The sequence below is a fragment of the Acanthopagrus latus genome, chromosome 23 (genome assembly GCF_904848185.1).
Source record: "Acanthopagrus latus isolate v.2019 chromosome 23, fAcaLat1.1, whole genome shotgun sequence".
Lineage (NCBI taxonomy): Eukaryota > Metazoa > Chordata > Actinopteri > Spariformes > Sparidae > Acanthopagrus > Acanthopagrus latus.
In genome coordinates this window covers 5,457,761-5,485,069 of record NC_051061.1, presented here as the reverse complement: position 1 = coordinate 5,485,069, position 27,309 = coordinate 5,457,761, and the positions used below count along the sequence as shown (strand labels likewise).

Genomic DNA, 27,309 nt, shown 5'->3' with positions numbered 1-27,309 from the left:
CCTGACACACCACAAAAACTTGCTTGGGAGTGACTGGAGGAGCATGACAAAGAGCTCAAGGCATTAATTCGGCCTGATTCATAACTGATTCGTGGGTTGCAACCCAAAGATCTCAAAGAATCCACCACCAACGCCCTGGTGTCAGACACAATAGTGCTCCCGCGGAGATCCAGTGTCCAAAATGACTGAATGAATGTCAGGACCCAAAGTTTCCCAGCAGACCATTACATTGTACTGCGATGGACCTTGTAATTCACATCACCTGTCAGTCCTATTAATGTTTTGTCCGATTGGTGTCTAACTGCACATTGTCTAATTAAGTATTTTTTTCGGAACTGTTCCACACACACACACACACACACACACACACACACACACACACACACACACACAGTTCAGTGACCTATTCCACGCCACACATGTAGCCTCCAGCGTGTGTGACCGGCATGATGGCAGTTGTTGTATTTGCTGTCTCGGTGGGGAAACCGTGCAATGCCCTCACACTCTGGAGGACACAAACCCACCTGAACACTACTGTCAGAAGAATCTGGAGTCTAGCATCCTCTGTGGGGAGATTCTGCCCACTCATGGGTGATATGTGATCCCTGCAGTCTGAACAAAATCAGAAGAGAGAGATGATTGTTATTGATTTGGGCCTTTTGAAACATATTTGCACAAGCTGGGATGTCCTCCAGGGGGGTTCAGAAGTAGGGTTTGGAAGTGTCGCCTATTGTAAAAAAGACTGATCCCCTTTGTTCTGCATTAATTCTACAATATCCAGGACTTAAATACTGGACCTAAAGAGGTTTTCGCCATGGCAATTGGAAGAGATGGTGGTGTGTGTGTGTGTGTGTGTTCACTGTAGTGAGGAGAAAACCAGATGGTTTCACATAACCTACCTAGGCTGCCTGCCTTCGCTTCTCTCTCTCTCTCTCACACACACACACTAACACACACACACTGCAGCCACAGATGAGTCATCCAGTGGACTTACGGATGCATTTCCTCCAACAGCAAAGACCACTGTCTGTAACTCGTCCTTGAAACGGCTCCTCAATGGACACGTGAAGCTGAATATGAGCCTGGTTGGCGTGCATGTGTCTTCAATGTTTGAATGTCTTCCACGTTTGACTCGCGGAGGAGCTAAATCCATGTTCAGCGATGCACACAGTCCGTCCATAATGTTGTTGTTTTTCCCCCCTTGCCTCCTTGCCTGCGGTAACGCGGTCTGGTCGGAGCTTCTGTTCTCATGGCAGCTGATAAAGGCCGTCACAGCTGGCTGCAGATTAACAGGCCAGCGTACAGCCGAGCAAGCCTCTCCACTGTATTTACTTTGCAGGCTGAGAAGACTAATCAGCGGGCTACATACTGTGAATATAGACAAGTTACTGCCAACCCGCTCTAATTGGATGCTAGTGAAGAAGCTGCTTGTTCTTGTAGGCAGCGTTGGCTGAGACGTTTAACGGTCCCTGGAAAGGTGATACCATGCTTCTCCAATTAGAGGCTTTGTGCTTGCTTCTTTCTCTCTTTGTTTCTTCCTTCTTCACAGCTTTAACTCCAAAACTTAAAGAAAAAAAAACATTTAACAAGCCCAGCCTCAGTCGTGGAGCAGACAAATCAACTTGTGGTATTGTACATGTGTATTAGAGGCCTGCACCGCCTGCCTCCAGCAGTTTACAGTTGGTCCCCCTGGCAGTTGTCTCTGACATTTACTCCAGGGGGAAAGCAGATGAGAGATCTTTGTGTGAGTGCACGTCTGCCGCTGAGAGCTGCGAGAGGGAACACAACAGAGATAAAAGCTCCAAATGGATGGGAAAAGACAGCGAGGCGACGGCACAGAGGCGGCAAAGGAGGGGAAAGGGACGCAAAGCAAAGTGTCAAACCTTCTCCACACATCTGCCTCGATTCAGTATCTGGAATATGACTGAACATGGCTGCGCCTGCACAGAGACGTGCACTCTTCCTCCCTGTGCTGTTGTGTCGCCATGCAAGTGTTATTTCATTCACCAGTTAAACACCAGATTCCTGCAGCCTCTCACACGACCAGTACGGATCTTTGAGAGAACGAGAGAGTTGCTCAGGTGTAACAGTGAGAAACTGAAGAACTAATGATTCTAAAAGTCTCGATAGGTTTATCCTTGAATGCTTATTGTAAATAACTCTACCCAAAATATGATTGGTGTCAGATGTCCAGCATGTGTCCGCTGCTGTCTCACAGCAAAAGACTCAGATTTGACCCACAGTTGCCAGCTCTTGAATTGCACAGAATCCGTTTATGTTTTCCAGTTGATGTTTATCAAATTGGCTGCGATGATGCCATCGCCTGTGACATTTCAGCCTATTGGATGAACACCACGCCGACATTTCCACTTCTGCAGGTGGCATGCTGGGTATTATTCATAGCTCTGAAAATATGATAATAAAGCTTGCAGAAAAAAATAAAAAATAAAACATCTTCGTTATTCCTACTAAGACTGTGACAACACGGGAGTGATAAACATGGTCATTTCTGTTTATGACTGAGTCAGTTTGCCCGCTTTATTATGAAAGCCTTCACCGGAAGTGTCCACATGCTATAATGTTAGTTTTAACGCTTGTGCAGGTCAGACTGGTTCATTAGAAAGCTGTGACTGAAACTGTTCTTTGTTAATGTAGTTATGACCAGTACGTGTGTTTTTTTTCTTTTTCTTATTTATATTGACAGCGCCATACTAAAACTTTCAAAATAAAACAACGTGGCAATATAATCACAGAGGAAGTATTGTTGAGCTGTTTATTTGAATGCATCACACAGACGCTTTAGACTGTATAAAATGTAAGCTATGAACACAGGCTCTATTAACATTAGTGTAAACACCCATATTATTACATTGCACTAACAATATGCACTATTATTATCAGTGTCCATAATAATAACAACAATAATAACAGGTAACATATATATCTGTAGTATTCCTACTGAAATGTTAATTGATCATTACATGCATCCTCACACAGTAGCGTAGCAACCACTGTGGTAAACAGACCATATATGCTGCAGCCTTACTGCACAGACAGTACTGATGCTGTTACCGAAGCACAACTATGAAACCATTGCTCACAAGATTAAAAAAGATATTTCATTGCCGTAACCTCAAGCAAGCTGGATTTTTCTTGCGCTGTGGGGAGATCAAACGGTGAACTTTATCAGAGGAAACACGTCTCTATCTTGAGGGAAAGGACGTTATCCGCAATTACAAACCAACCGCATCTTCATCTGCCCTGTGATCACCCACATAAGCAGCGTACGGTTCTGTTTTAATGGGCACAGCTGTATCATCTCTGCTGGTGTAAACACACGAGTGGGTTGTGCATCAGCGGGGACAGGAGAAAGTATATTCTCTGTTGCGTACTGGGCGGTGAGTCACTGCGTCTGAGTCACACATCCACATCACGGCTTTGATCAGACACAAATGTGCCTCCCCACTGTGATTGACAGTTACATTTGAGAAAGTAAAGCGCCTATTATTTCTTGGCAGCTGTAAATGCCGCGGAGGGTGACAATTAGTGATGGAGATAAAACTTCAGGGGCCTTCAAGTTCAGAAGGGAGTGTTTGTTTAGTGTAAGCAGGGCGAGAATGACCTACCTGCCTGAGGCAAAAATAGAGCTACTAACTTTTAACCCCTGCTGGTTTCACTTTGTTTACAATGACAGAGCACAATACTCAAAATACAATGGAGGTTTTGACACAGAAACCCACATGACAAAGCTTCAAGTTCAGGTAAGAAATCAGGAGCCGCCCTGAAGCCCTCTTCATCAGCTTGTTCTGAGCACTGATGTGGTATCTTCCAAATCAAACTGTCAAGTAAATAAGTTCAGACCAGTTGACACAGGGGACCCGGACTCTTGAGGATCTGGGAAAGCTGCTGACTTTGCCTAGACGGGAATAGGGGAGTCAGCAGCAGAAAGCTCTGGGTGGACAACAAGATATTGTGAAATGTGAAATCAAACAGTGCACCCATGTGGCTGAGAACCACACAACACAAGCATTGAGATATGAGGAAAACACCATGAAGGATTGGTTTTGCATATTAAAAAATGATTATTTGCACAAAGAGAGAGAGAGAGAGAGAAAAATCTCTCTATTGACAGTAATAAGATCAACTGAATGAGACTGAGGTGTTTTATGGGGATCATGTGATATTTTTAAGAGCTCCTGAACAAGTGGACTTTATGAGACATCTTTGTCAAGAAATGTTTTTTTCCCCCCCAACAACAAAAAGTAAATCATAAAACAAAAACAAACTTAACAGTATTTAATTGCCTTCACACTTCATGACTTTACCTGGGTTTGTGAGAATATATTTACCCATACGCTCTTGCATAACCTATATAACATGAAACCTAATAGTGCAAGCTCAGTTTGTTAACCACATCAGTACTTTCTACATTGTAGGTGTTAATACGGCCATAACTAACTATTCTTTTACAATTAATCACTAAGACTAAAAAATGTAATAAGAAAAAACAAAAACAAAGACAATCTAAAACATCTCAATCAGCTCATCACAATCTCCCGGAGCTCAACCTGGCCACTTCAAATAGCTTCTTTTGTCCGAACAATAGTCAAAAACCCAAAGACTCTTCATTTATTCTCACACATGACAAAGAAAGACAGCAAATCCTTATGTTTGAGTGGCTTGAACCTATTGCTTAGTAAGGACAATAAGGGTGTAGAGGGGGAAAAAACGTTATTTAAGCAGTTGTCATTGTTTTTTTTACACAGCATGGGGCCGGTGGGGGCGCCATGCAAACAATGAGGATCTGTCTCATTGGGGGTAAAACAAATGAATATAGGCTAAGCAGTATTATGTCTCCGCTGTCATATAGTTCAGCCAGAGTCTAAAAACATATAGCCTACATTTGAAATACAGTATGACAGCATGGGCTTACACTCACTATAGTTGACACACACTGATCAGGCATAACATTATAACCACCTGCCTAATATAGTATTGGTCCCCCTTTTGCTGCCCAAACAGCCCTGACTCGTCGACACATGGACACCACTAGACCCCTGAAGGTGTTCTGTAGTATCTGGTACTAAGATGTCAGCAGCAGATCCTATAAGTCACCGCCTCCGCCGGCTAGCCAATCCCCATCAGACCAGGCCACCTTCTTCCATTGCTCCGCAGTCCAGTTCTGATGCTGACGTGCCCATTGTTGGTGCTTTCGGCGGTGTGGACAGGGGTCAGCATGGGCACCCCGACTGGTCTGCGGCTATGCAACACCCTTACGCAACGAACTGCAATGCACTGTGTATCCTGACACCTCTCCATCAGAACCAGCATCAACTTCTTCAGCAATTTGAGCAACAGAAGCTCAGCTGTTGGACCAGACCACACGGGCCAACCATCGCTCCCCCAGTGCATCAATGACCCAGTCACCGTTTCACCACTGTTCCTTCGTTGACCACTTTTTGATGGATACTGACCACTGCAGACTGGGAAATACCAGTCTGCAGTGGTCGGTATCTATCAAAAGTGGTCCTGCAGTTTTACAGTTTTTGAAATGCTCTGACTCAATTGTCCAGCCATCGCAATTTGGCCCTTGTCAAACAAGCTCCTATCCTCTATGTTTGCCCATTTGTCCTGCTTCCAGCACATCAGCTTTGAGGAGAACAGGCTCACTTGCTGCCTAATATATCCCACTTACTAACAGGTGCCATGACGAAGATTAAATCAGTATTATTCACTTTTTCGCCTGTCAGAGGTCACAGCGTTATGCCTGATGTAGGTGTGTATACAGACAGGTCTGACATCCTGGGAGCACTTTCTTCCCCGGCAGTGAGTGCAGAGATGCCGAGTGCCTGTGTGTGGTGCAGTTACAGCGCCTATGGACCGTGTGCGCTGACTGCGGGCTGCTTTCCCTTTAAAGTGTGACGCAGCTCAACTGGTGCCCCACTTTGTTGTGTGAGCAGCAGCAGCGGCAGCAGCAGCAGCAGCAGCAGGAGGAGGAGCGGGGCTTGTCGTAGCATACGGCTCTGCTGCCCGGGGACGTCGGCGCACTCGCTGGGCCCTCACTCACCGCTCTCAACATGGAGTTCTTACTGGGGAATCCGTTCAGCACGCCGGTGGGACAGCTGATAGGTGAGCCGTGGTGTGACCGACATAAACCACATCTTTTATAACCAAATTTATCCCAGGCAACCTCTCGCTGGAGTCGTGACGCCTCGGACACTCTTCATCCCCCGTCGAGCCGCCGCTTGGTTTTTATCGTTAACAGGGTTTTTAGTGTTTGTTTTTAACTGCGCGACAAAACGCGTACAATAACGTCAATTCATTAAAAATAGTAAATCCAAGATATATTTATTAAGACTGACAGAGTAGGTTGCGGTTTGACTGACGCGTCCGCCCTACAATGATTCGGCAGCGAGGCGGGACTTGGGTGCAGTGACGCTGAGTTGATTGGCTTTTTACCGTGTCCGTGGAAGCTGCCAATAGCTGGGCGGGACACGAGCGGCCGACATCCTCCTGACCTAAATTAAGACGCATATGCGGCTGTAGCCTGATGGCTGCACATGAGCCCCCATTGACTGATGGAAAACTGACAGTGAGGGATTAAAACAATAGATAAGCAGATTTATTTGTGGCAGACGCAGTGTTACTCAAACTAAATCAATTCTGTATCAATAAATGAAATGTATTTACACCTGTTTTTTTAAACTAAAAACGGTAGATTTCACTCTGGAAAGGATTCAGGTTCAAAACAGCTATGTCCATGAACTTGGACACAACGCAGACCAACTGTAGATCGTCAGACACTTGGCCATTTAGGTATTTATGCACATGACTTGTTGGTTGATAGCCATCTTCAACTATTTTACTGATTTGAAAAGCCCTGTACACATACTGATTGTTTAATTGAAACTAAAAAGATATAACATATCATCTTGTACCTGTAGAAAAACAGCTGAAGTGGCAGAAATTGTGTTCAGTTCATGATCATTGATCAAAGCCATAGATAACCTTTTACTGAAACTGACATTATGAATAACTGATAACAATAAAGTTGTTTTTGCATTGGTCTAATTTGGTGACGTTAAGAAATCTGGTCTCAGCAGGTTTATTATTCAAGGCAAATAAAAATGGACAGCCTTTTTTCAAATGTAGTTAAAGTATGTTGTCCACCGTCCATAGACTTAGTTTTGACATTTCTGGATTAAGCATGTTTTCTATGTAACACTACGATGAAGCCAAATCATCAGTATACTGAAAAAGCTTAAAATGAACTGCAGATTTCATATCTATTGCATATGTTAGGATGCATAAGGGTAGCATAACATTGATTGCTGTTGACTGATCCTTTATTTTGTTTGTCAGAACATACAGTATACTGTGAACTATGATTAGTACATCTTCAGGAGCATTTTAAGCCCATCACCAGAGCCATCTCGTCCACATAACAAAAAATCTCACATCAGTCATTTGTTTAGTTCTATCTTGTATGTACATCAGGAGGTGTCAGGGTCCTAAGATTGATCCCTGCGGAACGCTACACACCAAAATTTATTCGTCAGGGTCAGAAAGTTAAGTAAAAGTGTACTGTGAGGTAATGTTTGTCCAATTTAGACAAAGTTGTTATTTATTTTATGAGAAACATGTACTAAGCATTGACAAAATCACAATCATTAAGGCAAAAGCTATAAGATAAAATCCTGACTAAACATCACTCATATTACTCAGCAGCAAATGCTCACTTATTTTTCACAGAGAGTGCGACCAGCTCCAGTCTGCCATCAGAAGACTGGGCTCTCAACATGGAGATCTGTGACATGATCAACTGTGCAGAGGAAGGGTGTGTACAGTGTGTGTGTGTGTGTGTGTGTGTGTGTGTGTGTGTGTGTGTGTGTGTGTGTCTGTTATCTGTTGCCATCAATAACAAACTAGTCCTCTGGAGGAATCATGCCCGTGACTGTTGAAAATTCTCTGGTTACAGACCTAAAGACGCAGTCAGAGCCATAAAGAAAAGGATTGTGGGGAACAAGAACTTCAAGGAGGTCATGCTGGCGCTCACTGTGAGTGTTGTTCACTCTGTTGACTATTTTGTGTTCCCATTACTTGGTTTGAGTGGTGAAGTGTAGCTCTTCTGCTAACACCCCACATCTCCTTCTGATGTCAGGTCCTAGAAACTTGTGTGAAGAACTGCGGCTACAGGTTTCACATCCTGGTGACGACGCGTGATTTTGTAGAGGGGGTTCTGGTCCGGTCGATCATCCCGAGAAACAACCCTCCATTAGTCCTGCATGACAGAGTGCTCAGTATTATACAGGTAAAATAAAACAGGCACATTGCACGTCTGGCAACAGAAGTACAATGGAAAACAAACTAGGTTGTTGTCTTGGCGTTGTCGCATTGCTTGACAATCTGGCATTCATCTGCATCTCTTTTCAAGGCGTGGGCCGATGCATTCCGCAGCTCACCTGACCTGACAGGTGTGGTGTCTGTGTATGAAGATCTAAGAAGGAAAGGTCTTGAGTTCCCCGTGACAGAACTGGATGGTTACTCACCCGTCCAAGCCCCACAGAAGGTACAAACACTGCTGGTGTGCTCACTTTTAATAATTCTGGTGCTGCCTGTCATCTCTGTCGGTCATTTTCCTTTCGGGGCATTTCTGTACCTTTGCTTACCAGACTTTGCCTGGGAACGGGCCTGCTGTCACTACTCTGCCTGCTGTGGTTCTTCCTTCCAAACCTCCGCTCAACCCACCCCAGACTTCTGAGTTCAAACTGGCCCTAGAGGGAACCACTGCCTTCACTCCCAGCCAGGTGATGGCCCGGCTTTTATTTCAGCTGTCTCACCACTCCTTTTTGCATTTGTGTCTCTCAATTGAATTTCTCGCCTCCAGCACTCATGAAATCAATACGTGGCTTTGCACAGAGTTACCACAGCTGTGTGTTCATTTCTGGCCTGTTACTGATATTTCCAGATTAAAAAGCTGAAGAACGAGCTGGGAGTGGTGCGAAGCAACCTGACCATGATGTCAGACATGATGAGTCAGCTGGATCCTGTCACAGTAAAACAAGCAGACATGGAGCTACTGGAGGTAAAAAAAAAAAAAAAAATTAAAAAAGAAAGAAGAAAAGATGGGTTTTTTCACATGAAGCATGAGAAAATTACTTCCATCCATTCGTTCTGAGTAACAAGTGTGTTACCCTTAACTGATCTCGTACGTTATACATTTTGCGTTGCATCTACCCCCTCAATCCCCCACCCACACATTCTTTGTCTGATTGTGTCATTAGCAGTTATACACAGTTTGTAAGGAAATGCAGGAGAGGATAGTGAAGATGGTCCCCAGACTCAGTGAGGAGAAGCTGATTGAAGAGTTGCTGGCAACTAACGATGAGATGAACACTGCCTTTACTCGCTACCAGAGGTTAACTTCACTTATTTTTGTTATGTAATTATATTATTAGAGAGCTATTTCATGATAACATACGCTTGTTTTGCTGCTTAAAGGTTTGAAAGACGAATAGCAAACGGTCCAAATGCAACACAGAAGGTAAAGACCATTAAAATCATTTTTGAAGTGGGTTTTATTCTAACTTCACAACTCAACATTAAGAAATGTATGAAATGGTTGCACTGTGGGCTTTTAATCTATTGCTCTTTGTCTCTCAGAGCCACTCATACGTCAACCTCACAGACCTCGATTTGACAGGTGCTGCGTCACTTACCAACAACATCTCACGCAGCCAGTCAAGAGCTGAGAGCTTGTCCAGCCAGATGGCAAGACTCAGTAAGTACTGCGACAGTCACACGTACTTACACACTGAGCATGTGCAGCGCTGTAGTTTTATTCTACATTTTCTGAACTTGTGGCTGTTCTTCCTGCAGGTACAAGTGAATCAGACGACACATTATCACAGAAAATAAATGTCTCAACTCAACAAAGACCAAGGTACAGGAACGCTACAAACAGAAGTTTGAATGACTCTGGAGACTTCCACAGTAAACATGGTTGCAAAGCCTGTACTTTTCTGGTATAACTGAAACAGTGATTTGCATCGAGAGTACATGCAAAGTAGTCAGCAAGCGATCCGAGAAGTTTAAACTAAAAGCAATGAAGAAGCAGTTGACAGATGATGATGATGATAATAACGAAAAGTTAATAGAGGTAGCTAGAATATGAATAAATGGTGAGCTAAAGTAATTTGTCAATGGTCAGAATATACATAGCAGTACATTATCATTACACAGTAAATGCAAACTTAACCAAACCACATTAAAATGGAACTTTTGACAAATTGTTAATTGTTAATAATACCCTCTTATAGTGGTAAATAATGAATACCATTTGTTCATATGGAACATGGTGGTGTTAATAAAAGGCACTTGAGTCCATCTGTGGGCGTCAGATATTAAAGGGTTAGAAATGTTTGAGTAAAATGGAACGTGAAGCAAATTGTGCTCATTTTTCATAACACAGTGTTACAGTTACAGCCTTACAGAGCCGTCACGCAGCTCTCTTACGAGCAAATTCTCAGGAATAGCATTTGGAAAGATGATCTTTGTAAGTGCCAGTATATCACTGTGTGTTATGATGATATGTTATGTTAGCAGCTTACGTGGCAGTTAACCAACATGCAAATGTTGTGTTTTTCAGCGAGCAGAGTGAAGTTGCAGTGGACGGCCTGGCTCAAGCTCTGGACAGCAGGCTACTAAACACTGGAACGGTAAGCAAACATGCCGTCTAATTCAGGTTCCGCACGGTTTAACAGGATTAGTCACAATAATTATCACATCATTTGTGATGCGACCTGAGGGACTACTGGAAAATTCAGCGTGAAACTTGTGTATTTGGCTTTCGATCAGTTTCTAGCTTTGGAATGAAAACTCCAATGTGTGACAGAGTATCAAGCACACTGAACTGATCTTCATGGTATTGTACAGAATGTCTTAATTGTATTAGTTAAAGGAAGGCATTGAGGGGGCTCGCTGTCAGTGAGTTTAATTAGTTTAGTCAAGAATAAGTACAGAATTACCTGGTCTATAAAAGGCTCTGTGGTTGAGTAAACGTGTCTGTTGCTTTGTCTTCTCCTTCTGAATGAACTCTCTGTCTGTGATGAAGGATGGCAGCCCAGCCTCCACCTGCAGCTCCTCACCTAAGTTAGATTGGATGATTAAAAGGGGAATGGTGGGTTTGTTTCTGAAAATGTGTCCTCATCGGTTTTTCATCGGTTCACCTATCCACAACCTCTGTCTCTTTGTGTTTACCTGGGAGGTTTACTTTACTTTAATTACCTTTGCTTTGGTCTGGATTGCTTTTGTTTGGATCCATTTTTCGGGTTCAGTGTTTGATGTATTGAGTTACAACACATTGGTTTGCATGCTATTTTTAAATATATGGCGAAGATAAATAGTTTTTTGGTTTCTTTTTAGTTTACTTTTGTGCCTACACCCACAGCCGAGGCATGACGCCGTTTGGTCCGCACTGTCCTGATATGCTGCATTGTTTTCATATCTGTCGTACTTTGTGGTTTGCTTGTTGTCGTTTTATTTTATTTTTTTTTTGGTGGTTTGGTTGTTTGAGACCCTTTGTTACATTTTCACAAAGTTTAACCAGTCTTTATATTTTATCGCACTGACCACACTGATGCTCTGCTTTCTTTCTTAGATTCCTATCACCCAGTCTAACCAGCCCGATGTAATGGATGATATTGAGAAGTGGCTAGCATTGGATGATGAGGTAAATGGCTGGATTACTTAATTTAGTCTAAAACACAAAAGTATACTAACTGTATTGTATTGTTTTAATGCTGGACTTGTTTCCTGTTCATTTTTTATTCAGTGAAGGATCATTCTGGTCAATGTGTAATTGACTTTTGAGTTTCACTAGTTTAGGTAACCCAAAGTTCTGCTGCTTAGCACAAACTCAAACCAAAGCACGTTTCTACAGTTGAACCTGAAAACGGAACTATTATATTTATACTGCCTACATGACAAATTCTGATTGTAAGTGGATGTAAGCGGATGTAAGTGTCAGTACTCTGGCTCTGGCTGCCAAGTTTCATGATTTCATGTTTCCTTCAGGATGAATTGTAATGACTTTGGTAATGCCGTCACTTTTCATCTAGCACCATCATTGTGTCAAAATTTCAATTTGGCCACTGCTTCGGTTGAGCCCGAGCTGTAATTTATGTTTAATGCTAATTAGCAAATGTCAGCGTATTGTAGTGCTCTACTAAGATGGCAGACAATGTAAACATATTATTTGTGTGTCAAAAATATCAAGTAATAAATGTTAGTCTAAACTATTCAAAATGTATATTGTATATCGACACAAAGGTATCCTTTAACCGTATTGTCTTGTATCTGCCCACATATGTCATGCAAAATATGTCTGTTCTGTTTGACACAGTATGATGACTTTGAGGACTCAGACGGTGTGACCAGTGAAGGTGAGAGTCCTTACAGTTCACTTTCTCTTCAAGATGAGCACCATTTATTAGCCATTATTTCACTTGGCCTTTATTAACCCCTGCAGCATCAGAAGAGCTGTAGAATGTCATATAGCTAGTGCACACAGCTAGTGGTGACTTTTAAAATTATACTTGGAACTACAGGGTTTTTTTTTTTCTTCATTAAACTCTAATTTCTACGTATCAGTCTCATATCTGCTGCTGGATACTTCTGCATTTGACCTGCAGATGGCACTAGAGGCCTAACTGGACATGTAGTGCCACATGTCACTTCTCTTTAGACCTATTCATTGATAGACAGCTGCCATATTTTTGTTTTTATGTGACAGAACAAATGAAATAATTCCACTGAATAATCAGTCAAGTGCTATTTTACACTGGAACTACTAAGTCCGCTCAACCAATAATTCCCCATTGAGGAATTACTGAGTCAGCTTTTATGTGAAAACTTGTTTGCAAGCTTGCATTGAGGTCTAAACAGTGAGATAAAACTGATGGTGCTGATGATAAGGCACTTGAATTCATCTGACACAAAATTGGATTTAATTTTAAGGTCGTACCTTTAGAATAGTCTCATCTGGTATTTTTCTCTTTATTGTTGATACCCACACCCTTTCATAAACTCCCAACACTGTTTGCATTTTGCTACTTCCTTATCTCATTTCGTAGATTTAATCTAGATAGCTGTGGTTTTATCTCATCTAATCCTTCTCTCCTTCTGCAGAGTTTGACAAGTTTCTGGCAGAAAGAGCAAAAGCGGCCGACCGCCTGCCGTCGCTGAGAGCCTCCTCACAGGATAACAACCACTCCGAGTCTTAAGCTGCACTTTAAACCTGCCAAACTAACACTAGTCCTGAAGCTCCTGCGCCTTCGGCTGAAAAGTGGAGATTTTAGATCAATGGTTGAATGGCACATATGACATGGGAATTACTGCCCATATATGAAGAAGGACATCGTGGCTTTGTATACTGCTTTTACTTGGGAGAAAAGGTGTTTGGTTTTTTAACTGATAAGAAATAATTTTATTTCATGTGAGATGAAGGTTTTTACTTGACATTGTTATAAGTGTTTGTCCATGTGTGGAATGCAAACATTTGCACATTTTATATGGTTACATTCCTGCTGTTGAATGAGAGAGAGGATATTGTTACAAAAACAAATTTTGCAACTTTAGGTTATATGTTATATTGCTGATATATATGTTGTCATCTGAATGATGATGGGTTGCAGATAAATGTCCCTGTTAACGTAGCAAACACTGCAAACTTGTATGTCAGCCTTCTGCATTAAGGAACGCTTTGATACCTCACATCGCTGTTGTTGTAGGATGTCAAAGAAATCTTAATGAGGTTTCCCTCCAACATTCCTGTGTGAAGAAGTCTTACTTGAAATTTAACAGGAAGTCCTGACAGATTGCTGTCATACATTAAACTAAAACGATTAACTGGAAGTCTGGCTGTTATTATTGTAACCTCACAGTGCAGAACATTTTAAGGTTTATTGCTGTATAATCACATTCATGGCTTTGCAGGTGTGTGACCCCTGCAAATCTTTTTAATTCCTGTCTGTTGTGAATTAAATTTGACTCAAATTTCTGTTTTTATTAAATGAAAAATTAGATTTCTAAAGGTGCAATATGTAGCTTTTTTATTTAATTGAAACTCAGCTTTTTCTGATAAACAAAATAACATACTTAAACTTGAAGAAAGTATATATTTTTACCCATATTTAAGAAACCCAACTGTACACCTTCTGAGTCCAAGGACCACTGAGTCCGTCACACCTCATGGCTTAGAACATCTTTTTTTGGTGGCTGTTTTGGTGGAATAAGCATTTGGGGCTCAAGATCAGATTTGATTACATAAGATTTGATTTGATTTATTTACAAAATTGTCTGGGTAGTTTTGCATCGCTCACCAGCCAGAAAACAATGGTGATCTACTGAGTGGCTGGAAGCGTTTGAACAGTAACTTGTGGTTTGGCAGTTGGACAAAAAAAATGGTTAATTTTGCATCATGTGAGCACAACTAATGAAACAATTCACAAAATCACATTACCTCTATGAAAGTATGTGAGTTTAGGTTCTGTTGTAACCTGTAGTCACAATCTCTCTTTGTTTAAAGGGTGCCAGAGGGTAACCAGGGTCAGTGTGTGAGAAGGAGAAAGAAGGACACTCAGGTGTAATGGTACATTCCTATGGACATTTTATTTTTGTATTCATCTATTTATTTATTACAGTTAAAGGTGAAGTATTTTTTAAAGGAAAGAGAACTACAGGGAAGTCAAACATTGTGGCACTAACATTAGGCAACATATTATTACCAAAGTGAATGTGACACAGTAAGCAAATACTCCCTGAAATCTGATTGGACTAAACAAGCCACCTGGCAAATACCCTGATCTCTGATTGGCCTACCACGCGTACGCCTACACTTGTTGCGTGACGCAACCACGCCTCGCCCCCTGGTCTTTACGCTCGGCTCTGCTGCACGTTTGGTACCTCGAGCACACGGATTCGCAGTCATGTCTCTCGGGAAAGCTGTCAGGAGTTTGGTGAGGCCGGCCCGGGTCGTCCTGCGACCCTCGGCCTCGAGCCGGAGCTACGCCGCTGTCGCCGAAGCCAGAGCGGTGCTGGAGGGCGAGCTCGACGGTATCCGAGCCGCGGGGACGTGGAAAGCGGAGAGAATCATTACGTCCAAGCAGGGTCCTCAAATCAACGTGGACGGCAGTCAGAGCAGTGAGTGGTGCCGGGTTACAGTGACAGGGAATACAAATAGGTGGTGGCAAGGAGACCCATGTTTCCTCAAACGCACCACGGAGTACTGTGTTTGTCAGTTGGCGCTCTGCTGTGATGTTATCTGTGGGCTGAACTTGACTTATACATTAACTAAAGTCAAATATATGTTTCAAGCTCATGCCAAACAAGTCCGAACAGTATTACATTGGATATAAAAGGCTCATTATTAACAGTACGCAGTTATACATTCGGCTGTGATGATAAAAGGCAAAGAAAACGCAATTAGATTTGTAATGAATTCAAACATGGCCACAATAGCTGCTAATCTCTGGCCTGTTTGCTGTTCTGCCACTGTTTACTCTTTAGGCTGAACCTGAGCCACAGTTTGACTCTGCTCATTTATGAATGGCCTGCTGCCTTTAAGTCATAACCTCTCTTGTGTGAAAGTGACTGTTCAGTTCATGTGGATGCTAACATCCCAGTTCATTGTTTTTTTTTCTGTTGGTCTTTGTTGTCCAAAAACTACACACAGAATTACTGTTGCAGGCTTGAAGTTGCTGACAGTAGCCATTACTGCTCTTGAGCTGGAAAGTTTTATGACAGACTAGTGTTTTTTTTTTTTTTTTTAACTTTTAAGATGTCCTGTTCTCCACCCAAACTCTCTCTCTCTCTCTCTCTCTCTCTCTCTCTCTCTCTCTCTCTCTCTCTCTCTCTCTCTCTCTCTCTCTCTCTCAGGAATATTGAATTTCTGTGCCAACAACTACCTGGGGCTGTCTAGTCATCCAGAGGTGGTGCAGGCGGGGATCGACGCTCTCAAGACCTATGGTGCTGGACTGAGCTCTGTCAGATTCATCTGTGGCACACAGGTACGGTGAATGACCACTTCACTGCCCAATCAGCCGACTAACACACGGATAAGAATTGTACAGCTAATTGGGATGTGATTGGGGTTAATGAGTTGACTCTGTCTTTGTAGGACCTGCACAAAAACCTGGAGCAGAAGCTCGCAGAGTTTCACGAGAGGGAGGACTGCATCCTCTACGCTAGCTGTTTTGATGCCAACGCTGGACTGTTTGAGGTACGTCTTTGCACCCTACTGTCTCCTGCAGACCGGAAGGATTCCCTCTATTAGGATCCAATAAAGAATCATTCTACTCTTGTACCAGGTTCTGCTGGGCCCAGATGACGCAGTGCTGTCTGACGAGCTGAACCATGCCTCCATCATTGATGGGATCCGTCTGTGCCGAGCGAAGAGGCTGCGCTACAAACACATGGACCTCAGTGATCTGGAGAACAAGCTCAAAGAGTCCCAGGTGTGTGTGTGTGTGTTGTTTCCTAATGTTTTTTTTTTTACTTTTATGCTTTATTGATGTGTATTTAATTAACACTTGCTGCTGATATAATATCTAAATATTTCTAAGGTGCAATATGTAATAATTGGTTAATTCCTGTCAAAAATCCTACTCAAAACAAATAGGGGATAACATATCACCAAAGTACTGAATCTACTCTATGCTTGTTAGCTCAGTTAGCCATGCAGTTAGAGGTTTGGACTGGGATCTATGGGACCGCAGGAGTGTTAGACTGGGACAGAGCCGGGATACTCGGTTAGCATGCTAACTTCAGTTGATATCTCTGCATTACAGTACAAAGAGAGAATGTCAACACTGCTGATTAGTTACTCTGTTGATGATGATATGTCATGTTCTCCATCATGTCCAGAGTGACAATGAAATACTGAAACATGTTAGCAGTGTTAAGGTACCATTTCTTGCAGAGAGTTGTTGACCGTATGTAGTTTGAGTTTTTCCAGATTGCCTTTTGTCCTTGTGGCGCTCGTATTAGCATTATATCAAATATGTAGCCATCAAGCGCATACTGAAAAACTCTTTCACCTGAATCTCCTTTCAAACAAGTAAACCGGTTTATGCTGTGCAGGAACAAAATGATTGAAAGGATTAGGGAACAGTAAACTGTATTCGGAGGAAGGCAGAACCAAAACTGACTATGGCTCAAAGTCATGGGAAAACATGTTTTTTGGTTTTTTTTTCCGTAATTTGGGGTGAATCGACTTTTTTGAAATTCCTCTTTCCTGTATCAAGTGAAGCAACCAAGAACCTGATACTGGTAAGACATGTCAGCAATAATGATAAACACTCGCCACATTATTCCTCATCTGAGACAGCATTTTTTTGGACTCAGAGTTCACTGAGGTCGATCTCAAAGCATGTCCATTTGAGTTTCATGGCGCATTAACCCCATAATTCTGTGAGTCAGGGTCAGGGAAGGGTTACAGTATTGATTAGACTGTGACAGGACCTCCACTGATGAGCAGGACTCTGTTTTGTCCTCCTCAGTCATCTCGTATGCGCCTTGTGGTGACAGACGGAGTCTTCTCCATGGATGGAGACGTGGCTCCTTTAAAAGGAATCTGTGACCTGGCCGAGCAGTACGGAGCCATGGTGTTTATAGATGAGTGCCACGCCACCGGCTTCCTGGGGGCTCGGGGCAGGTGGGTGAGATGCTGATGGACCCAGAAATAAAATAAAGATGTATTGCCTTTTAATTTAGCTTGTCAACCTCCTTTCTTTCCTTTTTCTAAGACTCATTGGTTGATTAGTATTGAATAAGACTATTAAACCTGTCAAAGTTGAACATGTTTAAACCTTTAACAGTTACAAGCAGGTTTACATGATACTGCTGTGCTTTCAGCTGCTGACTCAAGGCGTCATCAATATCAGTTAAAACATCTTAAACACTGAATCACTTTTTTGTTCACTGATAGTAATGATAACGACCAGGTGTTGAAAATTATGATAACTTTAAAATTATTTCAGTGTTATGAAATTTTGTTGGTTTTGTAACAGTGTCTTTTGTTGATGCGGCCAGTAGGTGTCGCCAAAATGAGAAGTCCTGCACACCTGCATGAGTTAAGTCAGCTGTGTCTCTAAACTAATGGCACTCTTGTCTGTGGTTGACAGAGGAACAGATGAGCTCCTGGGAGTGATGGACAGGGTTCACATTGTAAACTCCACCCTGGGTAAAGCCCTGGGAGGAGCAGCTGGTATGTCTCCATCCCTCCCATCATTTTGATAAAACACAAGTTGTACAAATAAAACTTTCCCAATTTCCAATCTTTATGCTAAGCTAACTGTCTCCTAATGTTTCTTTTATTCTCATCTGACTCTCAGCAAGACAGTGTTGAACAGTTGTTTTAACAGATTACTGTTACAGTATTAATACAATGCCAATTCAGCCTTCTTCTGTTTTGTTAAACATTCTCTCTCAGGCGGCTACACAGTTGGTCCTAAGCCTCTCATCGACCTGCTGAGGCAGCGCTCGCGGCCCTACCTGTTCTCCAACTCCCTCCCCCCTCCAGTGGTGGGCTGCGCCACCAAGGCTGTGGAGCTGCTGCTCGCATCTAATGAGATTGCACAGAGCATGACGGCCAAAACCATGAGGTGCGTTCATTCTATGGAGTAGCCAAGGTCATCTGCAATTCTATAAAAAAAAAAGAAAAATTGAAAAGTAAACTTTTTTATGCATATCATGTCAATATTTTGACCTTGTCAGCATCATAGTTCTGAATCAGGACCTACACCCCGAAAAAAAACATTTTCTAGGGAACAGATAAGCCTTTGATAGAGCAGACAAGCCTTTGACCAAACAGATAAGCCTTTTTCTTAAATTTTCAAAAATCTACATGAATTATATTTGCTGATGGAAATGAAACAGCAAACACCCAGGAGGGGGAACAGTGCTGCATCTCAGTCTAATGAATAGGAATGCAACGTTAAAAGTCAAAGGGATGTTCCTGCTGCTGTCCCCGAGCCAAAATCTGAAGATTGAATCGCCAACAAAGTCTCATAATTTATGACTCGAAGAAAAACGTATCTTGGTGTTCTTGAACAGTAACCACATGAGCTAATATTAGCACAGGCAGCACGGTTGGTAAATGGATGCATTTCCCATCTTGTTTCTCAACCTTGTGCAGTAACGCCCACATGCTGCCTTTAGGCCATGTTATGCAATGGTGAGATACATTCTACACAAAGTACACATACATGCAGTGCACATGGTAGCTCACCAAATATTAAAGAAAAAACAAAGGCAGCCTTAGCTATTTTTTACCTTTGATGTCACTGGTATGGCTCTCAGTTGTACCCAAGGGACAAGAACACAAGCCTCTGCCTGCTGTGTTAATTATGCTGTCTTGTAATATTGAGACTAATAATTTTCTCTCTCTGCTGTCCAATCAGGTTCAGGAACAATATGACACAGGCCGGCTTCACCATCGCAGGCTCGGCTCACCCCATCTGTCCTGTGATGCTGGGCGATGCTCGGCTGGCCTCTCTGATGTCTGATGATATGCTGAAGCTTGGTGAGACCGCAGTGAAGACACGATGCTGATTGAAATGCATAATGGAATTAGCCACATTTACACCAACCCTTTTCAGTCAGCTGTACTCTCCCTGTGTCCTGATTTGACTGAACCACACTACATCTACACTGAGTAGTAAGATCAGTGCATTAGCTCTGGTTAGATAAAGAGTGGTACTTGTACCCCAGGCTCCTCCAAAAGCTTTTACACTCCTCATCTCTGATGTGCTTTTAAGGGGTTGGAAAGCCCTCCATAATGGTAGAGAGGATATGGTTTCTAGGTCACAAGAACAGAAAGGACAGGCGGAAGAACAAGTTAGCAGAATAAAAAGCTTCCCAAATATTGTGCCAAATGGGCTAGCTTTGTCTCGCCTGAGGGATCAGATGAGCCTGAATCAGCTGATGACTCCACGCATGTTTCACATTATTTGACACTTAACATTTTGCACGTCTCTTCTCTCCACAGGAGTGTACGTGATCGGATTCTCCTACCCAGTGGTACCAAAGGGCAAAGCCAGAATCCGCGTTCAGATCTCAGCCGCCCACACAGACGAAGACATCGACCAGTGCGTCGATGCTTTCATCCAGACCGGCAGAAAACATGGAGTCATCTCATGAGCAGGACAAAGAAGCAGGAATCGGAAGGATTCAGCGATCAGCGTGAATCACTGAACGACGTTCAGTCGCTTGTTCTTGCGGATCGATCAGCCCGTTACCTAGGAGACCTATGAGTGATGTTGATGGAAATATTAGTTACATTATTAGGTCAGCGGAGATGAATGTTGTTGTTGTTTGCTAGCTGAATAAAGCGCTTTTGCTAACATTTATAGATGTTTGTATTTTGGCAAAAATGACTGTTAACAAAACTTATTATCAGCAGATTTACTTTGATGATTGTGGGAATAATCTTAATATCTTTAGTCATGCAGTCAGTCATGACCTCACAGTATCAGCATTGATTAGAATCAACATTCAACCCATTTCAAAACTAGTGAAAGAACTGTGGCTCTTTGTTAATGTTTACTAGTGAGAGATATTGTGAGTCATGAGGGAAAACCTGCTCCTTCACAAACTCTGACACTACGGGCTTTAATGATGTTTCAGCAGCCAAAGGTCATGTGCTCTCTCTGAGTACACGCTCTCCCCAGGAGGAGAGCTGCTTTGCCTTTTTTCCCCTCAGGACATACAATAGCACATTTGCAGATTGTTGATATGCAGTAGTGTAAAATACAGTGTCAAATATTAAATTCTCTCAACTCAGAAATGCATGTTGCTTTTGTTTTACTTCACTTGGATGTTTGAGTGTCAGGCTGCAGGATGTCATACACTAGAAGCTTGTTTTGACATTTCACTGCTCAATTTCCTCCGTGCTCACCTTAAATCTCAGCTACGATGCGTGTTTGCAAGCGGGACATCACCACTAAATTGGAAGGAAATGGGGGTTCAGCAGAAAACTTACAAGAGTGGCATTTGAAATCCTCCAGTGCACATACAGAGAATGGAGCTTTCAGAAAAGTAAGGCAGATATTGTGTAAGTCACCTTTTAGATCTGAATATTTTGATGCAAGGGAAGGTATGTCTTCACAAAACATTCATATAAAACTATTTTTAATGCATCATAAAACATGCCTGGAGGGTTTTGTGAAAATGGTACCATATTGGTGGAAAGCTTTGTTAGTTTTGATCAGCAGTATCTATGGTCACCCCACCTATTATTAGTCATCAAAGAAATATGATGCATAGAAGCCTCTGAAACTGACCTATTTCACTGTTGGTGAACTAAACTATGTCCATTGTAAATACAGATAAATCCTTCCAGACAGAAAGCTCCTCTAAAAACATCATTAACATTTGATAAATATGATAAAAACGTGTTTTTGTTCAGCTGTGGTCGCAGTTTGCACTTTAATCTGCTCCTGTATTCATTCCTCTTTGTTGCCCCGTCCTGCCCCTCGTGCTTCTCCTCCTCCTCCTCCTCCTCTTGTCTTTTTCGCGCCATCACTGCTCACTAGTTCCACCTCTAAATCAAGCACACTCCTCCGTGAAACCGCTTCGACCAATAGCGACGGGCGCTCGTCGCTCCCGGCCAATCAGAGGACGGGAGAGGGGCGCTGCGAGGAGCGAGTCGCGGGAAACGGACAGGAAGGAGTTGAGTTTTTGCCGCGAAACAGTCACCGGGAGCAGCTGCGTGTGTGTGCACACAGAGAGTTTTCCTGTTGACCCAGAGAGAAAACCAGTCCGCAGTTATCCAGACTCTCTGTCCTCCGGCCTGCTTCAGGATGTCTGGCTTCGACGACCCGGGAGTGTACTACAGCGACAGCTTCGGAGGAGGAGAGGGGCCCGGCGCGGATGAAGGCGGACAGAAGAGGACCCACATCAAGAAGCGGTTCCGTGAGTTCCTCCGCCAGTTCAGAGTGGGGACCGACCGGACCGGGTTCACTTATAAATACAGGTGAGCGAGTTGATCACGACCGGAGCAGGACTGTGTGAAGGTGACTGTGGTGAGGAGGAGCTGAGGCTTATCAGCTATGTAGAAACACAAAAGAAGTGGGTGCCTGTAATCTGAGAGCTTGTGGGTGAGCCTCGTGAACAGACGCTGATATCAAAGGGACATTCAGAGAGTTTTCCATATAAAGTTTGTTCATCTTTAGCTGTACTGCTCAGCCTGTGGAAATAACTTTTTATAATGTGGATCTGAAGGGAGATTTAGCAAATTAGAAAAAAATGACCCTGATGATGTCATCAAGGTCATCACAATGACCAGTTTTACTGTGTTACACATTTTGGACTGTGGATTATTTGGGAGCAAGGGGGGTCTGAATGTCTAAAGGCTGTTGAGTTGCATGATGGGAAATGTAGTGCATCTGGAACTCGACCTGCACTAGCTAGAATACCCCCGTTTCCTACACTTCTATTGTGACCATCATGTCTTCAGTCAGTGTGAGACAGGAAGTCACTCCAGTGTACCTGTTTAGCTGACAGCAGCTCACCGATCTGGCATTAAGATGGTCATCAACTAATACTCGGTCTGCAGCGAAGTTATTTTACCTGCAGAAGTTTAGTTTATAAAATGTCAGAAAAAATTGGTTGATCTGTGTTTCCAAAAGACCCAGATGATGTCCTCACATGTGCTGTTTTGTCCAAAGTCCAAGGATATGCATTTTGTAGTCACAGAGGAGTAAAGAACCCAGAAAATATTCACATTTAAGTAGCTGCAGTCTGTTTTTCTCCAAAAAATTGTAATGAATTCAGTGGTTGACGGCTAATTGTTGATGCTCCAACTAGTACAGTGTCAGCAGTATGTGTGATGTGTTTCTCCCTATTTCTCCATAATCTTTGCTTCATGGTCAGTTAACTCACTTGCTTGTTTGTCTTGTGGATGTGCTAGCAATAGTGCTGCAATGCCACATTTATATATTTACTCTCTGTTTGTCTTTTAAATTAGAGATGAGCTCAAGAGACACTACACCCTGGGGGAGTACTGGGTGGAGGTGGAGATGGAGGACCTCGCCAGCTTTGACGAGGATCTGTCGGACTGCCTCTACAAGCTGCCCACCGAGAACCTGCCGCTGGTGAGTCTGAGACTAACCTTCACCTGAATCTGAAGCTGTCAGCTGGCTCGGTCCCCCGGTAACAATTTGGTCTCATTTGCAGCTGGAGGAAGCCGCTAAGGATGTAGCCGATGAAGTGACCCGTCCCCGACCGGTAGGGGAGGAGACGGTCCAGGATATCCAGGTCATGCTGAAGAGCGACGCACATCACACCTCCATCCGCGGCCTCAAGGTACCTGCAGTGCACACCTCTATTCTGTGTCGCGCTCTCTTCGTTGTCGTCGACTATTTGATCTCATCTTGGCGTTCCCTCCCCCTCCGCAGTCCGAGCAGGTGTCTCGCCTGGTGAAGGTGCACGGCATCATCATCTCGGCCACGGCTGTGAAGGCGAAGGCCACCAAGGTGTGTCTGCAGTGTCGCGGCTGCCGCGGCGTCATCAACAACATCCAGCTGCCTCCCGGCCTGCAGGGCTACGCTCTGCCGCGCAAGTGCAACAAGTGAGTGCGACATCTGTAACTCGGCAGGTCTGACTGGGTCACGCTGTTTAGTTTTGTTTTTTCTATCGCATCCAACAACTTTTCTCTCCCCTCAGTGATAATCCCGGAAGGGTGAAGTGTCCCGTGGATCCTTACTTCATCATCCCCGACCGCTGCGCTTGCGTCGACTTCCAGACGCTCCGGCTGCAGGAGTCTCCAGACGCCGTGCCTCATGGAGAGATGCCGCGCCACCTGCAGCTCTACTCTGACCGGTGAGGAGCTCATTGTCAGCGAGATCTAATAAATTCAATTTTTTTCTTCTCGCTGCTCATTAAAAAAAAACGTTTCTAATCAGCTTCACCTCCTCCTCCTCCCCTCAGGTACCTGTGTGACCGTGTGGTCCCAGGCAACAGAGTGACCATCATGGGTATCTACTCCATCAAGAAGGTGGCTGCTGCGAAGGCCAAAGGGAGAGAGAAGAGTGCCGGCGTGGGCATTCGTGCGTCCTACCTGCGGGTGGTCGGCATCCAGATGGACACAGAAGGGGCAGGTAAAGATCAGCGTCTTCATTAAAACACACAGCGTGTAGAAGGAGAGTTACAGGACTTGGTTTGATGGGGGTTTTTTTTTTTCCTCCTTCCAGGTCGTGGTGCCACTGGCTCAGTGTCTCCACAGGAAGAGGAGGAGCTGAGAGCTCTGGCTGCCACTCCTAACGTCTACGCCTCTCTGGCGCGCTCCTTGGCTCCGTCCATCTACGGCAGCGACGATCTGAAAAAGGCCATCACCTGTCTGTTGTTCGGAGGCTCGAGGAAGAGGTGGGGCTGTCAGATTTGATCACAGCACAGATGAGTGTGCTACTTGTCCTCACACGTGTAGCATCTCTTATTTTTTTCCTGTCTTTTTCAGGCTGCCCGATGGTCTCACCCGCAGGGGGGACATCAACCTGCTCATGCTGGGAGATCCAGGCACAGCCAAGTCTCAGCTGCTCAAGTTTGTGGAGAGATGCTCGCCTATCGGGGTAGATACTTATTCTCCTTGGTTGATGGAAGTGTTACTGCAGTCCCTTTTTTAATGCTAGCATTCTAACTGAGCCTTCATTATGTGCCGTCAGGTTTACACCTCAGGTAAGGGCAGCAGTGCAGCTGGTCTGACTGCCTCCGTGTTGAGGGACCCCGCCACCCGTGGATTCATCATGGAGGGAGGAGCCATGGTGCTGGCCGACGGAGGAGTCGTCTGCATCGACGAGTTCGACAAGGTACAAGAATTCTGTGTCGCGGGAGACCCGTGTTCATCTGAATTTGTCTCCCGGGGTTAAAAACAAACCTGCCTTTTTGTTGTTCAGATGCGAGAGGACGACAGAGTGGCCATCCACGAAGCCATGGAGCAGCAGACCATCTCCATCGCCAAGGTATCAGCCACATCTGTAAAACCCGATTCTGTCACTGCGCTAACGCAGCCGACAGAGCAGAAACTGACATCTTGACTCCCCCTGCAGGCCGGCATCACCACCACCCTGAACTCCCGCTGCTCAGTGCTGGCTGCAGCTAACTCCGTGTTTGGCCGCTGGGACGACACAAAGGGGGAGGACAACATCGACTTCATGCCCACCATTTTGTCCCGTTTTGATATGATCTTCATCATTAAAGACCAACACGACCAGCAGAGGGACATGGTAAGGAGGAGCGTGACTGACTGGCTGACTTTAAATCATTGACAGTGAGTGGAAAAACTGGATGATAATGAATATTCTGGTGTTTGCAGACCCTGGCTCGCCACGTGATGAACGTTCACCTGAGCGCTCAGACGCAGACGGAGGGCGTCGAGGGCGAGATTCCGCTGGCCACCTTCAAGAAATACATCGCCTACGCCAGAGCGTGAGTTTGCGGCAGAAACGAGACTCTTTCCTTTCTCTCGTTCACTTACTCTTGTGTGCTCATTAGCGTGACTTTGCCTGAATGTTCGCAGTAAGTGTGGCCCTCGGCTGTCTGCTGCCGCTGCGGAGAAGCTGAAGAACAGATACGTGGTGATGAGGAGCGGAGCAAAGGAGCACGAAAGGGAGACGGACAAGAGGCCCTCCATCCCCATCACCGTCAGGTACATTTTATAAGCCGTCTCTGACATATACACATTTAGCTCTAATACCAGTTTTTGGTGCCCAAGCTAATCAGTGCTCTCTCTGCTCCATCAGGCAGCTGGAGGCCATCGTGCGTATCGCGGAGTCGCTGGCCAAGATGAAGCTGCAGGCCGTGGCCGGAGAGGAGGAGGTGGACGAGGCCCTCAGACTCTTCCAGGTCTCCACACTGGACGCCGCTCTGTCCGGCAGCCTCTCAGGTGTGTGTTGGCGTGCAGAGATTGCGACGGTTCTTGAACACACTAGCATCTCGGGTAGTTTGATTTTAGTCCGTTGGCAAGTGAAACTACGTAGATGAGTGTCTGCAGCGTGCTGGCTCAAAGTAAGAATCACTGCTGTTGCCGTGGTTTTTAAAATCTACAGGTCGTCAACGTCAGTGTCTCCCAACCAGCGATACATAGACACCAAAGGGTGCTTCTGTAGGTGCAAGGGAGATGGTCAACACAAAAAAAAGACAATAAATGATGGCTAATAGTACTGTAATGAATAAATGGCTAAAATGGTGGTCTGTGGGTTACACATCAGCACCCACATGGCTAATTTAAGATAATGGATAAATGGTTAGAACTGTATAAACGGCTGAAACTGTTGACTATAAGGTAAAAATAAAGGTTCCTGTCCACCCTGAATGTATACTCTCGGTTCAGCACGCTTTTTGACTGGACAATAATCAATGTTGTTTTTAAACTTTTCTCCGACTACACTGTGTTTTTTATAGGAGTGGAGGGCTTCACTTCTGCGGAGGACCAGGAAATGATCTCGCGCATTGAGAAGCAGATGAAGAGACGCTTCGCCATCGGCTCCCAGGTGTCCGAGCACAGCATCGTCGGAGACTTCACCAAACAGGTCAGTGTGACCAAATCAGAGTAGAGGGTTACATGCTCCCCCATACACAGGTTTAAAGCCATCATTCATTTTATGTAGTATATTTAGTGGCATGTGTGTCCATTGAGTCACAAGGGAAAAACGGGGTCTTTACCGCTCACATAACACAGAAAAACTTGTAAAGCAATATTTACATTGGCATCATGGCTTGTGTGACTATCACCCTTAAGGTGAGCCAGTATCATTAAAAAAAGACAGTTTTCTATCTACTTCTATAAGTAATCTCTCCGGTTTGTTCCTCCTGTTGCAGAAATATCCGGAGCACGCCATCTACAAAGTCCTCCACCTGATGCTGAGGCGGGGCGAGCTGCAGCACCGCATGCAGAGGAAAGTGCTCTACAGAGTCAAGTAGAGCCCACGGCGCTCCAGCATGTATACATATTGTCATTGTAAATAGTTTTTGGTCTGCTCCTTTTTGTGGCGCTCTGTGACAGCCGATGGAATCATTTCTGATCCAAGTCCTGGTGAAAACTGTTTGATTGCTACAGGATCTGGATTTAGAGCTGATTAATGCATCAGAATTTATACAAAAAATGATTTAGAAAAAAAAAACTGTTTAGGGTGTCTCTGTTACACAAAGATGTTATCACTTGTCCACATGATGTGTAAAGAATTAAAGTATTTGAAATCCTCTTCGGTCTTACAGGTTTTCATGTGCGACACAAGGACGAGTTAAGGAGACGTT

At 44.0% G+C, this 27,309-nt stretch overlaps 3 protein-coding genes across 7 annotated transcripts; all 3 read left to right on the top strand.

Annotated features, from left to right (window-relative positions):
• The first annotated feature begins 5,933 nt into the window (after positions 1 to 5,933).
• tom1 (target of myb1 membrane trafficking protein) lies at positions 5,934 to 14,045 on the top strand. 5 transcript variants are annotated; one of them, XM_037090160.1, is made up of 16 exons: positions 5,934 to 6,129; positions 7,753 to 7,837; positions 7,979 to 8,057; positions 8,162 to 8,311; positions 8,435 to 8,569; positions 8,673 to 8,807; positions 8,969 to 9,085; positions 9,288 to 9,418; positions 9,502 to 9,544; positions 9,664 to 9,781; positions 9,880 to 9,943; positions 10,649 to 10,718; positions 11,114 to 11,179; positions 11,660 to 11,731; positions 12,404 to 12,443; positions 13,189 to 14,045. In XM_037090160.1, exons 1-16 carry the CDS (start codon positions 6,078 to 6,080, stop codon positions 13,281 to 13,283), a joined length of 1,452 nt encoding a protein of 483 aa, XP_036946055.1. In that variant the 5' UTR covers positions 5,934 to 6,077; the 3' UTR covers positions 13,284 to 14,045. The 5 variants fall into 5 exon arrangements, with proteins under 5 accessions (XP_036946055.1, XP_036946054.1, XP_036946058.1 ...); XM_037090159.1 differs by having other exon boundaries at positions 5,935 to 6,129; positions 9,285 to 9,418; XM_037090163.1 differs by lacking the exon at positions 8,673 to 8,807 and having other exon boundaries at positions 5,935 to 6,129.
• An 859-nt stretch (positions 14,046 to 14,904) lies between these two features.
• gcat (glycine C-acetyltransferase) lies at positions 14,905 to 20,845 on the top strand. Its single transcript, XM_037089964.1, has 9 exons — positions 14,905 to 15,201; positions 15,937 to 16,067; positions 16,178 to 16,279; positions 16,368 to 16,514; positions 17,559 to 17,713; positions 18,183 to 18,265; positions 18,491 to 18,662; positions 19,461 to 19,582; positions 20,048 to 20,845. The coding sequence occupies exons 1-9, from the start codon at positions 14,988 to 14,990 to the stop codon at positions 20,197 to 20,199; spliced, it is 1,278 nt and encodes a 425-aa protein (XP_036945859.1). The 5' UTR covers positions 14,905 to 14,987; the 3' UTR covers positions 20,200 to 20,845.
• An 865-nt stretch (positions 20,846 to 21,710) lies between these two features.
• On the top strand, positions 21,711 to 27,257 carry mcm5 (minichromosome maintenance complex component 5). The gene is made up of 16 exons (XM_037089960.1): positions 21,711 to 22,033; positions 23,027 to 23,153; positions 23,236 to 23,364; positions 23,457 to 23,629; positions 23,725 to 23,880; positions 23,989 to 24,158; positions 24,252 to 24,423; positions 24,515 to 24,626; positions 24,720 to 24,863; positions 24,951 to 25,016; positions 25,104 to 25,280; positions 25,370 to 25,482; positions 25,574 to 25,702; positions 25,797 to 25,939; positions 26,458 to 26,585; positions 26,875 to 27,257. Exons 1-16 carry the CDS (start codon positions 21,861 to 21,863, stop codon positions 26,974 to 26,976), a joined length of 2,214 nt encoding a protein of 737 aa, XP_036945855.1. The 5' UTR covers positions 21,711 to 21,860; the 3' UTR covers positions 26,977 to 27,257.
• Positions 27,258 to 27,309: the final 52 nt, after the last annotated feature.